General features: G+C 42.0%; 1 protein-coding gene across 1 annotated transcript; it reads right to left on the bottom strand.

Annotated features, from left to right (window-relative positions):
* Window positions 1-6294: 6294 nt before the first annotated feature.
* Window positions 6295-12055, bottom strand: ruvbl2 (RuvB-like AAA ATPase 2). Its single transcript, XM_061055875.1, has 14 exons — window positions 11941-12055; window positions 10579-10633; window positions 10397-10452; window positions 10138-10279; window positions 9885-10014; window positions 9744-9810; window positions 9470-9576; window positions 9275-9368; window positions 8662-8880; window positions 8460-8578; window positions 8249-8368; window positions 8024-8153; window positions 7020-7134; window positions 6295-6638 (listed from the first exon to the last, which is right to left on the bottom strand). The coding sequence occupies exons 2-14, from the start codon at window positions 10631-10633 to the stop codon at window positions 6613-6615; spliced, it is 1380 nt and encodes a 459-aa protein (XP_060911858.1). The 5' UTR covers window positions 11941-12055; the 3' UTR covers window positions 6295-6612.
* Between the last annotated feature and the right edge of the window lie 1162 nt (window positions 12056-13217).

Raw genomic sequence — 13217 nt, 5'->3', positions numbered from 1 at the left:
CAGAGGAGCATACATACAGTATGTACACACACACACACCGGCAATTATTAAGTTCTTTCAGGTTACACAGATGTGTGCAGCGTACAGACTTTTAAAAACATCACACACACACATATGACAACTGAGAAAAATGACGTTTCCGTGTTTTTCCTCATTAAAGGAGCAATGTGTAACTCTGACACCTAGTGTTTAAAATGGGTACTACAGTCCAAATTCAAAACATTGTAGAGCGCTGTAGGAGATGTTGATCATTACAATGCACAAGTTCCTGTACTTCGAAGCAGTGAATCATTAACTGAAATTTCACAGTGACTAAACAGACATGTCGGAAAAGGAACCCAAACACCCACAATATTTTCAGGTTAAAGCGACGATATGTCACTTTTTAACCTTAAAATAGACGTTTCAAAGGTTGATCTAATAGCACAATCACTTTCATCAGGTAGAATGCCGTCTCTACATGTCCACAGAACACGGCCCTGTCCCTGTTGTTTACTGCAGTATGTTATTTTGACAGCAGGGACAGGAAAGCAGATAGAGTGAGTTTCCTGTGACCTCGTGCTCTCGTTTCACCAGAGGAGTCACACGGTCCAGTCTTCTACATGCGGCTGTCAGAGAAACAGGATTGAGATTTTTTTTTTTTTGGAAACCTCGGAAAGTGAAAAGTACCATCCATCCATGAACGGCACAGGAAGACTAAAAATCCTCTTTAAGGAATCATGACTTCAAAGAGAAAGTGTGACAAGAGGTAATAAAACGATATAATGGACATGAAGGCAACATGCTAAAGGGGTTTGTTCCAGATGAATACATGCAGCTCCAAAAAATAATATATTTTATTGTGCACTGAGAGCTAACGTGACCTTTCCATAATAGACCCTGCTTTCAAAGAGGTGCATGAGTCAAGAGAAGTCCAGGTTGATCACAGAAAGACTCAGCATACGTTGGAGTGTTTTTCTAAAAGGCACTGAGTCTGTGTACTGATCAAGATTTTAAAGTATACTGATTTGTGCACGATAACATCAAGTCCTAGTTTTAAGGGGGACATATTATAAAAAATCCACTTCTACAGTGTTTTTGAACATATATTTGGGTAACCTGAATGTCTACTGACCCACAAAATGTTTCTACGTTTCAAATGTGCTCTCCTTGTGATGTCACAGTGGGATTCTGTTAAAAGAATCCCCTCCCCTCCCCTGGTCTCTCCACCCATGGACTCCACCCCCAGCTTAGAACAAAACTTTAGCGTAGGTCCGCTATTTTTATTCTTGCTAGCAAAGGAGTGATGTCTACGGGGGAAACTCAGGGGGGGCTCATTACATTTAAAGAGACACACACACACCAAAACGGAGCGTTCTGAGAGAGCTGGTTTATACAGGCTCACAAACCTCCTCTGGTGCTTGATTCATGTTATATTTTAACCAAAGCACAGCACAGATGTTTCATTTAGACCACAGGGGGCTGTTTGAAAAGGTGGAAAAGGGGGATAATATGTCCTCTTTAAGGAAACCTGTTCATGCCTCCTATAGAGGACTCTGAGGGTCCTTTATCAAGGTTTCTTTTTGGATTATTGAATTATTATTATTATTACTGAATGTGACTCCAGGTTGACAGGTGAAAGTATGTTGTATGTATGTCGGCTTTAGCTGACAGTTTTTCAAATCAATTAAATTGAGCAACGTGTCGATAGATTTCATGAGTGATGTTATTGATTTTGTTACATTAAGCTAATGACATTCAAAGTGAAAGCCTCATTAGACTGTAAGAATGTCAGACGACCTCTGACACAGTCGATGGAGCGCAGATCTTTGCTGCCTGTCACTGTGACCCAGCTGAAAACAATGAAAGAAGAACATCCGTCCTGACTGTGTGTAAAAGCTCCCGCTGGTTATAAAAAGTCTATAAATATTAGGGGGAAAGGAGGGTGGGGTTCTGTCTCTGTGATGGGAGGACATTTTCAGAACGCTGCTGTGACCTGACCGTGGTGCAGAAAGGGCGCCCAAATGTGTGCAGGCAAAATGCCACAACATGTTAGCATGCCGAGCAGCCTCGTAGCCCGCGGACGGTGATGTGGAGACAAAGGGCAGGAACCAGTCCAAGAAATCTGCTCTCACACAGAGCGGCCCGAGCTGAGTGTGAGCTGGACTCTGTGATTTGTACTCAGAGAGACACTGCAGCAAAAAAAAAACGTCTCCAGGATAAACAAACAAAACATCTGTTTGTCCAATATGAGGACACATTTTTAACTCTGAACACACAAAATCTGATGCAGGTATCACGATCCATCCATCCAATGTGTGTTTTTAAAATGCTCAAATGATCGTAACACAAGACGATCCAAAACCAAAACGATGGATCTCTTTTGTCTTATTTACAAATCTTTTCACACAAAAATAAAAATCTAATGTTGCAAACTGTGAAGATGCTTAAAAGCTTTACTGAAACAGCTGATAGGCAGATTTGAATGAGCAGATAATTGTTCCGTTCCACCATCTCTCAAACTTGCTGCTGTCACTCCCATTTTTAAAAAACCTGGACTCAATCCTGACATCCCAAACAACTTCAGACCCATCTCCAAATTCCCCTTTCTCTCAAAACTTCTGGAACGTGGTGTTGCTTCACAACTCAAAATCCACCTCTCTGCCAATGACCTCTATGAATCATTCCAATCTGGTTTCCATTCCCACCACAGCACCGAAACAGCTCTCCTCAAGATCACCAACGACCTTCTCCTCTCCTCTGATGCCAGAAACCTCAACATCCTCATCCTACTGGACCTAAGCGCAGCTTTTGACACCATCAACCATTCCATCCTTCTCTCCCGCCTTGAAACCACATTCAACATCACCGGCACTGCACTCTCCTGGCTCAAATCATACCTCTCTGACAGATACCAGTTCATCAGCATCAACCACTGCAAATCCCCCACTGCTCCTCTCTCCCAAGGTGTTCCCCAAGGTTCAGTACTAGGTCCCCTCCTCTTCATCATGTACATGCTCCCCCTTGGTCACATCATCCGCCGCCATGGACTCCAGTTCCACTGCTTTGCCGACGACATCCAGCTCCACATCGCCACCAAAGTCATCACTCCTGCCACTCACTCAATCCTCACTGACTGCATCACAGAAATAAAATCCTGGCTTCAAACCAACTTTCTCAAACTCAACTGCGACAAATCAGAAGTCATTATCATCGGCCCCTAATCCATTATCAAATCCACCAACAACTTCTCCCTAACCATCGATGGCTCCACAGTGCTCCCTTCCCCCCATATCCGTAACCTTGGTGTCATCTTCGACCAAACCCTCTCCTACGACAAACACATTAAACAAATCACCAAAACAGCCTTTTTCCACCTCAGAAACATCGCCCGCCTCCGCCCATCACTCTCATTCTCAGCTGCCGAGACCCTCACCCACGCATTCATCACCTCCAGATTAGACTACTGCAACAGTCTCCTCTATGGTTCACCATCCAAAACACTCAAGAAACTTCAATACATTCAGAACTCCGCTGCTCGACTTCCCACACACTCCAGCACCCGAGATCACATCACCCCCGTTCTTCATGACCTCCACTGGCTCCCCATCCCCCAGCGTATCCACTTCAAACTCCTCATCATCACCTACAAAGCCCTCCACAACCTGGCTCCCCCCTACCAGTCTGAGCTCCTCCACCGACACACTCCCACCCGCACTCTCAGGTCTGCGGATACAAACCTCCTGTCCCCCCCGCAGGACCAACCTTCGGTCCTGGGGGGACAGGGCCTTCTCCATTGCAGCTCCCACCCTCTGGAACTCTCTCCCTAAAAACATCAGAGACTCCCCCACACTCACTTCCTACAAGAAATCCCTAAAAACTCATCTTTTCATCACCGCCTACAACCACTGACTCTTATCCTCTTCCCTCGACACGACTTCTATGTTGTATTGTTCTCTTAGTTTTTGCTTAATTTTTTTTGTTGTTTCCTGTCAAAGCGTCTTTGAGTATTTAGAAAAGCGCTATATAAATGTAATTTATTATTATTATTATTATTATTATTATTATTATTATTATTATTAATAATAAAATAGTGACATCATTTTATCATTTTATTCCCTACATATATTACATATTGCTGAGTGAGATTCTGAGCCCTAGTTGATCCCAATCACACCCTGTTTTGCATTCAAACAGCTGAACCCTGGTGAAGTTTATACCAGCTTTAATCCGACCAGTGGATCCATCAGATGTGTTGGTAGGCGGCAGCCTCCTGGGACCGACTGAGGCTGGGTGGGTGGGTGTGGGTGGTGGAAGATGGGGTGGGGGATGGAGGGGTTACGGGCTGCAGGCAGCAGCAGGGTAATCCACGCAGGACTCTCTCCCACCAGCACCGAACATTAAATATTCATCTCCACGCAGGAGACAGTCTGAGCTGCTCTCTCGCTGTGCTCAGGTAACGATGATCAATCTGCTGATTGCTTATGAATGAAATGGAGCTTCTTGGTGGAGGATTGTGGGTAATATCTGCAGACTGGGAGTCAAGGCTGAGGTTTAAAGGGAATGATTGAATCTAATTTAAATCACTGAAATGTCATCCAATTCGCAGTATGAGCTTTTATAATCAACACATCGCAAAGACTAAATCCTGCACACGGCTCTCGGTCGGCATCTCAGATTTATTTTAATGTGAAATGTCTTTGTGATAGTTTGATGTCTTATACGCACCTACTTCACCCCAACGCCTCCTTTAGAGCAAAGAACACATTGCAGATCTGAATTCATCAAAATAAATAAGAAACAAGTCACACTTTCTCCCTCAGTGTGAGAACGTTTTAATCACGCGCTAACACACTTTTAATGACGTCAGATCCCTATCGGCCTCCCTCACAGGAAGAGTTGCAACTTTATTTTGGATTCACGAGGAACATGTTGCTAACAGCTTCAGCTAACACTACTGTGGATACATTAGTGTTAGTTTATTTATCACACATCATGTCATGATCACAATCTTTAAAAATAAAAATGGTGATGTGAGTCACATCTTTTATATTTTATCTCTTTATGCTTTTAATCTTTCACATCGTTTTATTCCCTTTTTATTTTTGAAGGTTTATTTTTGAGCTTTTTATGCCTTTACTGTAGAAACAGGGCAGTGGACAGAGTGATAAATCAGGGAGAGGGAGAGAGAGAGAGAGAGCGGAATAACATGCAGAAAAACATGCAGAAAAGGAGCCACGGGTGAGGTTCAAGCCTTGGCTGCCCACTTCGAGGACTCCGTACATTGGGGTGTGCACACTGACCACTAGGCCACTGGCGCCCCTTCCTCTATATTTCTCTCATTTGAGGAACTCCTGTTGTGTACAACCAACTCGTATGTACTGCAGTTTTATCACCATTTAAGTAAATTGTAGCAGCCATTAGCCAGAGAAAGCTGGTTCATATCTAACAATACTGTGACCTCTTTGGTAGCGTTTAAAAATTAAAGTTAGCAGCCCGTGTTCATCTTCTAACATTTTTATGAATTAAAAGTGAACTGATGAAGATGTTGGGTTGATGGGATTTTCACTTCTTGGTGATTAATTATCTAAATACAAGGTGTGAGGAAGTGTGTGTGTGTGCCAGAGCAGGGTAACAACTTTACTGTATCTGGGTGTGAGATAAGGGTGTGGAGCTGCAGTCATTTACAGTTCACGCACACACACACAGTAAGACTTGTGTGATAAACGACATGATGCAGGCGGAGGGAGATATTTTTAGGGTGTCAGTTATCTTGTTTGACTGCTTAAAAGAACAAGCTTACAGCTCCACCTGGTGGAAACATTTATAAAGCACAAGACTGTTTTTCATCTTTTTTTTTGTTTTAGACTAAAAAATGTAGTACGATATGATGTGGAAAACAAAGATCTCTGCTCGAGCCCTTAGTGTGGAGGACTAAGACAAATAATCAGGAATGACTTGATGAGATCAGATGTGAATGAACTCTTGATTAGGAGACGGAGAACAATTAAAATGTAGAAGTTAGAAATAACTAAGGCAGTCAGTCTAGCAGTTAAGAAATGTTTGTGAACATTTTGGATAAATGTGATTGAGAAAAACAATCAGAAAGCCTTGAATTGATTCACCTTTTTTTTCAGCAATCCTTAGAAATACAGGGACCGTTTTGAAAAGGTTTAAACCATCAACTGGAGGTTCAGATTCTCTCAGGTTCAGGAGAGAGAGAAGCTCGACTGAGACGTAAAAAAATATTTATCATTGTCTGATTTTAGATTCCCAAATCAAATCTGTTTTTTCTGCATTCAAGAAAACAAATCGTCACAGTTTGCTTAGAAAAGCTTGTTTATTTATTTTCATAAAAATAAACCGAGAAAATAAAAAAACTCAACAAGAAGAAGAAATAGATCACGGAAGGAGTGGAGCGGTCTGCCACAAAGCCTCAACGATGAACAGTATACGGGGTAAGTCAGAGTGAACTTTCTAATCCAAGAGGATGAAATCTGCAAATCATGTAGAACTGATGTTAACGGGGAAAATTTCAAAGTACTCTCCAATCCAGCCGTGAACTGCCTCGCGCCTCGGACGGCGCTCAACACAGAAACTTTAAACAGAATCAAAACAAAGCGGTCGTCTTCATTACGAGGTGTCCATCTGAGGTGTTTCTGAAATGTAAGAACAGAAACATCCACATTAATCATAACAGAAGATAGAAAAATCTTAAACCTGTTTTACACACTTTGTTTTTACTCGACATGACATGGCGGCTGAACTCATGCCGCTCTGTGTTCTGCTGTGTTGTATTTGTTTCTTTATATTTGGAGTTTAACAAGCGCGTCGACACTGAAAGCTTCTTACAGACGGCGGCAGATCGCAGCAGGAGCCCGTGGGTAAGAGTCTGTTTCAGCATTCTGATGCATTGCTTGACTTTCACTTGTGCTGCTGTGAAGGCAGCTTCAAAGTTAACCGTAGCTGTGTGTGATTCGAAGCAGTGACTAAATCTAACTCTACCAGAGAGAGAGAGAACAGATGAGCAGAAAACTCACGTGTTTCATTGAAGAGGAAAGAGTCCTGATACTCCTTCATGTACTGAGAGGATCTGCTCTCATCCAGGAACAGAGAGTAGACTCTCTTGATGTCCTCCACCTGGACCTCTGTTCCCTGAAGAAGACAAAAAACAAACAAAGATCACATGAATACTGAGGTTAAGGGGTAATATGTAAGTCTGACGCCTAGTGTTAAAAATGGGTACTGCAGTCTAAATTCCAATCATTATAGAGAGCTGTATCCCCCCGCCCCCTCCTCTCTAGAGTTGATGTTCACACAGGTCACCATGTGGTGGACACTGAAGCTTCAGTGTTTATCCAGCTCTGCATCAGTCTGTAAATCTTTCTGTGTTCTAACCTCTCTCCATTTTTCAAAAACATCTCCAATATTGATCCTAGTTTGAGCACGTTTCTGCTCGTGGAGCTTATTACAAACATGCAGAGGCTTTTTAGGTCGGGTACAATCACTTCTATCTGAACCACTTCTCTTGCCCGCTTCCATCACTGCAACACCTGTTGGTTTGACCTGATAACTGCTCTCATATCTGGCAAACCGAGGGGCGTCCAAAACGGCCATGTGGGGGTGTCTTAAAACCGTCTACCTTCTCTGGTCCAAACAAATCCAGATCATTCAGGACCAGAATCTAAAGTTAGAAGGAGGACATACTGGCTGCTGCATTGTTGTCAGAGAAGCCAGCACTTCAACATAACATGTTTCCTTAATGTCTGATCATATAGTAAGATCACTTTATCATTTCACTCACTACACATCTCACTGATTGCAGACTCTACAGAGAGACTGAAGTTTCCCTTTACTGTTACAACAAGTCTGTCTCATCACAGCGCTTCATGTAACCTCTGATGACACTCGGGGGACACGTAGCTCCTTTCATCAACAGCATGTGTAGACGTAGTATGATATGATAATCATTATTAATAACGATTAAATCCTTTGTTGCTGGATCACTCAATTGACCATTTCTGTTTGATCAGACTTCACTAACCTTGCGTTTGCGACACACCAGTCCTGCGGTGCTGATCAGCTGGATGGCGTAGCGGAGCGATGTCTCCATGCCGATGCGAGTCAGGACGGCGTGAGCCTCGTCGCTCAGCTCCACATCCTCCTCCTCACACCTGAAACCAAACCATGCCGGTTTTAATATCTGCTGATAACACGAGGAGGAAGCAGAACATCGATGTTCTGAGAGACGATGATGAAAGCTTCTCACCTGATCTTGAGGATCTGCCTCGTCTCCTTCTCCGTGTACGGGGAGGTGGCGATGATGAGCAGGCGATCCAGCAGGTCGATGGGGATGCCATGAGGGCTCTTGTAGTTTGTGCCGCGGATGCTGTGAGAGTAAAGAGTGCAGTGTTCAGTGTTGATAGCGGCAGGTCACGCTTGTTATTCAGATGGTGGGAAACTGAAGGGGTTAATAGTACCGAGTGATGCCTCTGTTAGTGGCGATGATGAGGACGGGTGACAAGTCGCTCTCCAGGGCTCGGTTCAGGAAGGAAAAGCACTCCATGTCCAGCATGTGGACCTCGTCGATAAATAACACCTGAAACCACAAACAGAGAAAATCAGTTATCCTAAATCACACAGAAAAGATTAAACACACACACAGAGAGGGATGAAACGTACCCCGGGGATGATCTCTGCCTTGCCCTCTTCTCTCCACTCGCACACTTTGGCATTGATCTGCTCTCGGACCTCAGACTTGATTTCCCCCGTGTCTCCGGAGAAGAGGGCCAGGAAGCCTTGTGTGCGACTGTTGATGACGTCGATCTCGTGCAGGGACACGGTGTGGACCACCTCCTTCCTCTTCTGCAGCTCTCCCTCTGGACACTGGACAAACTGAGTCTACAGAGACAACAACGACCATTATTAAAAGGCTAAACAAGGAGAGAATGGTTATCTTACTCTAATCATTTTAAACAACCTCAGACTTTCTTTCTGGATCTGAAGAATCACAGCGACATGAATAATTGGAGGGCATAGATAATAAGGAGAGGGACATTTTCCTGGGAGGTGTTCTGTGAATTAAGTAAAGGTAATTCTAACACATAATATTAAATGTAAATGGATCGTGTCTTAAGTAATATTTAGGTCGTCATAATAGACTGCAGCAGCAATAATAGGAAAACTTGCAGATGAAAATGAAGATACATTTTTTACATACATATATGATGATCAAAGATGTTCGAATAGCATCCCCCAAACTTCATAGTTTTTATTTATTGATATGACTCGTTACCTGAGCTCCCATGGCGTCATAGTCTCTGGCTCTGGTGAAGGAACGGCCTAACTTGCTGATCTTTCCGGTGGCTTTGTCAATCGTGATGACATCCCTGAGAGGAAAGGAAAGAGAGTTGAGATTGTTTGTGGTTATAAAATAAAGTCCTAACACACCCGATGTTTCATGTACAGAGAGAACAAGAGATGAACTCACCCTGCTTGAACCTTCTCTTTACTGAGACAGTCAATCATCTTGTTACCCAGATCGTATATCGTCTCCATCTCAGTCGTTTTGAGAGTCAGTTTCCCCACTTTGGCACCCTGACAGACAAATTATAAAACCATTATACAACTCCCTTGTACCCTGTATTATCAGCAATCATTGCATTCTAACAAATACTGCTTTCTGTGATCAAAGCAGGCGTTAAGAACGACTTTATGAACAGTAAGTTATATATGCACTCAAAGCTAATGCTACAGCAGCTTACCGTTCCAGTGGCTGGTCTATCAATCTGGATTTCCACCACCTCTCCTTCAATAATCTCCGTCTCTTCTCTGGAAAACAAAGCCACTATATGAACAGTTCTTTTCATAAAAATCACAAATAGTGATTGTGTTCGCTCACTCACTTGATCCTGACTCCGATGGCCTTTCTAAAAGCTTGGCTGAGAGCCTCCGTCTTGCTCATCTCCAAAGAGAAGATCTCGCTGCCTGCCAGCGCTGTGAAGGGTGTGTCAGGGCCGAGAGACTGAGCGATACCTGCATGGGGAAAAAAAGAAAAAACCTAAGTCAGTTACATTAACACAGGGCAGCAGTACGACTGCCAGAGGGAGGATGATGAGACGATATTGTGTTCTGGAAAGCCGCCAGCGTTCTCCTTACCCATAGCAATGGCGGTCTTTCCTGTGCCAGGTTGGCCAGCAATCAGCACTGCTCTGCCAGCGATGTGGCCATCTTTGATCATCTCCAGGATGACCCCCGCCGCCCGACGAGAGGCCAGCTGGCCGACCATCCCCTGAGACACCTGCAGGGGAACAGGTAACATTGAGGCCAAATTCATAAACATACTTAATTTTAGATCCTGGATGTAAACTACAGAGGGACAAGTCCACCCCTGCATAAACTGAAGAACAAACGTTACCTGTCTTGGCTCCAAAGCATCGTCCAAACCGAGGCCACGAATGTGAGAATGTGCTCCTACAAACAAAGAAACACAAGAACATTTAAAACGAGTTAATGCAGCATTTGCATCGAGATACAATCAGGCTGACCGACCCTGAAACATAATAAGTCTGTCCCAATTTTTAAAGAAGAGATGCTTACCGATTCTCTCAATGCGTGTAATGTCACGAACCTCTGGGACCTTCGTTGCCGCCATCTGTAAGTCAAGAACAGACAGCAGAGCCATGTTTAAAATGTATATAAAAACAAGAGTAAAGAAAGCCTGTACCACTGTTTATTGCAACTTATTCAAATTCAATTGAAATAACTTTATTTATCTGTTAGGAACTTCATTTGTGTAAAAGAGCATCAGTGTGCATACAGCTAGACACAAAAAAAACAACAGCAGAAACACACACATACAAGTGGCTCTATTAAAAGCATGATAAATAGGTCATAAATAATTGTTATAAGCGGTTAAATGAATGGTCTTAAAAATAAATAAGAAATAGATCATTCGTTCATGAGCCTGATGGATGTGGGAGCAAAGCTTGACATGGCTCGATTAGTCCGGAAAGTGAGAGATCTGTATGTGTGGCCTGAGGGGAGACGGTTGTAGAGATGGCAGAGTCTCTACAACCTACTGTTAAGACACTGCACTCAAAGGCATAATAATAACAATAAAAAATTGTATTTGTAATGCACTTTATATTTTTGGAAAAAAATCTCAAAGTGCAACAGAGATGAATTAATAATTAATTTACATGAATGTAAAAATCCTGGAAACATTAAAGTTCTGACAGCAGAAGTTTGATGGTAGTCTATATAATAGTTGTGAAGATATTTATATTGTGATCATGAGTGGACAGACCAATAAAAACATCCTGACAGCCAGGATGTAAGTGCAGTTTAATATGTAAATAATATTTGTGTATGCACATGACTACAAATATATTCTAACATGTGGCCAACAAGGTTTCTTTGTTTTCTTCTTTCATACAAAGACAATAAAGTGACTGTCCTTAGTGTCCTATCCTCTACTCTACTGGGAAAGACATTTCTCACAACATTTATATATTTTTAACCACAAATAAAGTCCCTAAGACTTCCAGTTAATGTGTTTTATCTGAACGGTTGTCATAGTGACAGTTTCACGGATGACACAACACAAGCTAAAGAGACAGTTTGTCGTATTCCTGTTTCTTTTAAAATAGCATAGTTGATATTTTCCTAATGATACGCTTCTAATTCAATTGTTAGTCAATTAATTTTTAATAAATAACAGCCGTACATAGTTTTTTTTTTCCTGCTAGCTTCTCGACACAGCAGAGTACATGTCACGCTAACGCTAGCTTATGTTATGTTAGCATTTTAGCTAACTCCATTCATCGGTCTTCTCTAAGTGCCGTTACACATCGCACACACTCCATAGTTACACATTGGGTCAATATAATGTGGAATCAGGACATGTAGACCCAGGTATTATGTATTGTTTTTACAGATAAAGTATGAATCTACACTCACCTGTGCAGCCACACTGGACAAAATGTGAAAATGCGGCGCTTCTTTCTCGTGGTGCGCAGGAAAACTGTGTCCGGAAAGAAACAAGAACTTTTTCTATCATGAAGGCTTCGGATTGGTCGCCTTTCTTCTTCTTCTGTTTTTGTGTATTTTGGCGGATTGCAATCCCATTTTAAAGGTGCACACTGCCACCTACTGTACCGGAGTATTTAGAAGGGCGCTAGTTTTACAAGATTAATACAAAAAAGTTAATAATCATAATAATACAAATAAAAAACAAGAACACTAAATAAATAAACTATGCAACCAGATTTATCTGTCTGTATTTTCACATCAATTAATCTTCATTTTATAGCACAAATTTATAACATAAATATTTTACACAAATAGCAGGTAATGGACCTTACTCTTTGTTATATTATGTTACAAAAGAGCAGGTAAAAGACCTGAGTAGGAGCTCAATATGCTAATTATATATATTTATTAATAATATTAAATCACAAGTCTCGCATCACCATCACCTGACCTTGGCACCGTGCTTAAGCCACACCCCCAACATTTGAAAAGCCTGCCTTCAGGCCTGTCATTTCCTCTTCTCCATCCAAACCAATCCTGACCTGCTGCAGGGTACAGAGGAAACCTAAATGTGAGTGGAAAATGGACATGCACCTTGCTTTATCTTGTTTTGTTGGCATTATATGAATCATTTTGAATACAACACTTTGTTAGATTCCCTTCCTTTTTACCTTTTGTTTAGAGAGTCAAGTACCCCTGCTGTGGATGCATTCATGATGTAAGTTTAGACGCCTAACATTGACACTAATTTGACATAATTCTGATTTGTTTAACATCATTATCACGTAAATAAATTCCTCCACAAAATAAACCTTTGAAACTCATCTGCATCTGATCCTGTGTTTAAATGCTGACTCATCATACAGTATGATGTTCTCTGAACTGGCAGTAATTACATCTTAGTCGTTTCATATAAGATAGAACAGTTCAGTGTATGAAACGTTGTTTTCTACTCCCACAGGAGGAGCATCCCCAGAGAGTGAGGTGAAGGTGTCAGATGATAACAGCCTGGTTGAGCACTGCATCGCCTACATTTCTCCACTAGAGGTAGTTATAATGTTAAATTCAGTTTGAAGAAACTTATGTGGAGCTACCTCTTTTGTGCATTTGCTGTAAATTTGACGTCAAAGTCAGAGCAGTTAGTTTTCTGTCCTTCCTGACACCAACTTACTCTTCCAAAAGAATCAAACTATAGTCAACAGAGA

Source organism: Labrus mixtus, chromosome 14, assembly GCF_963584025.1.
Source record: "Labrus mixtus chromosome 14, fLabMix1.1, whole genome shotgun sequence".
NCBI lineage: Eukaryota > Metazoa > Chordata > Actinopteri > Labriformes > Labridae > Labrus > Labrus mixtus.
The sequence above is the reverse complement of the archived record's forward strand: the minus strand, read 5'-3'. Positions and strand labels throughout refer to the sequence as shown.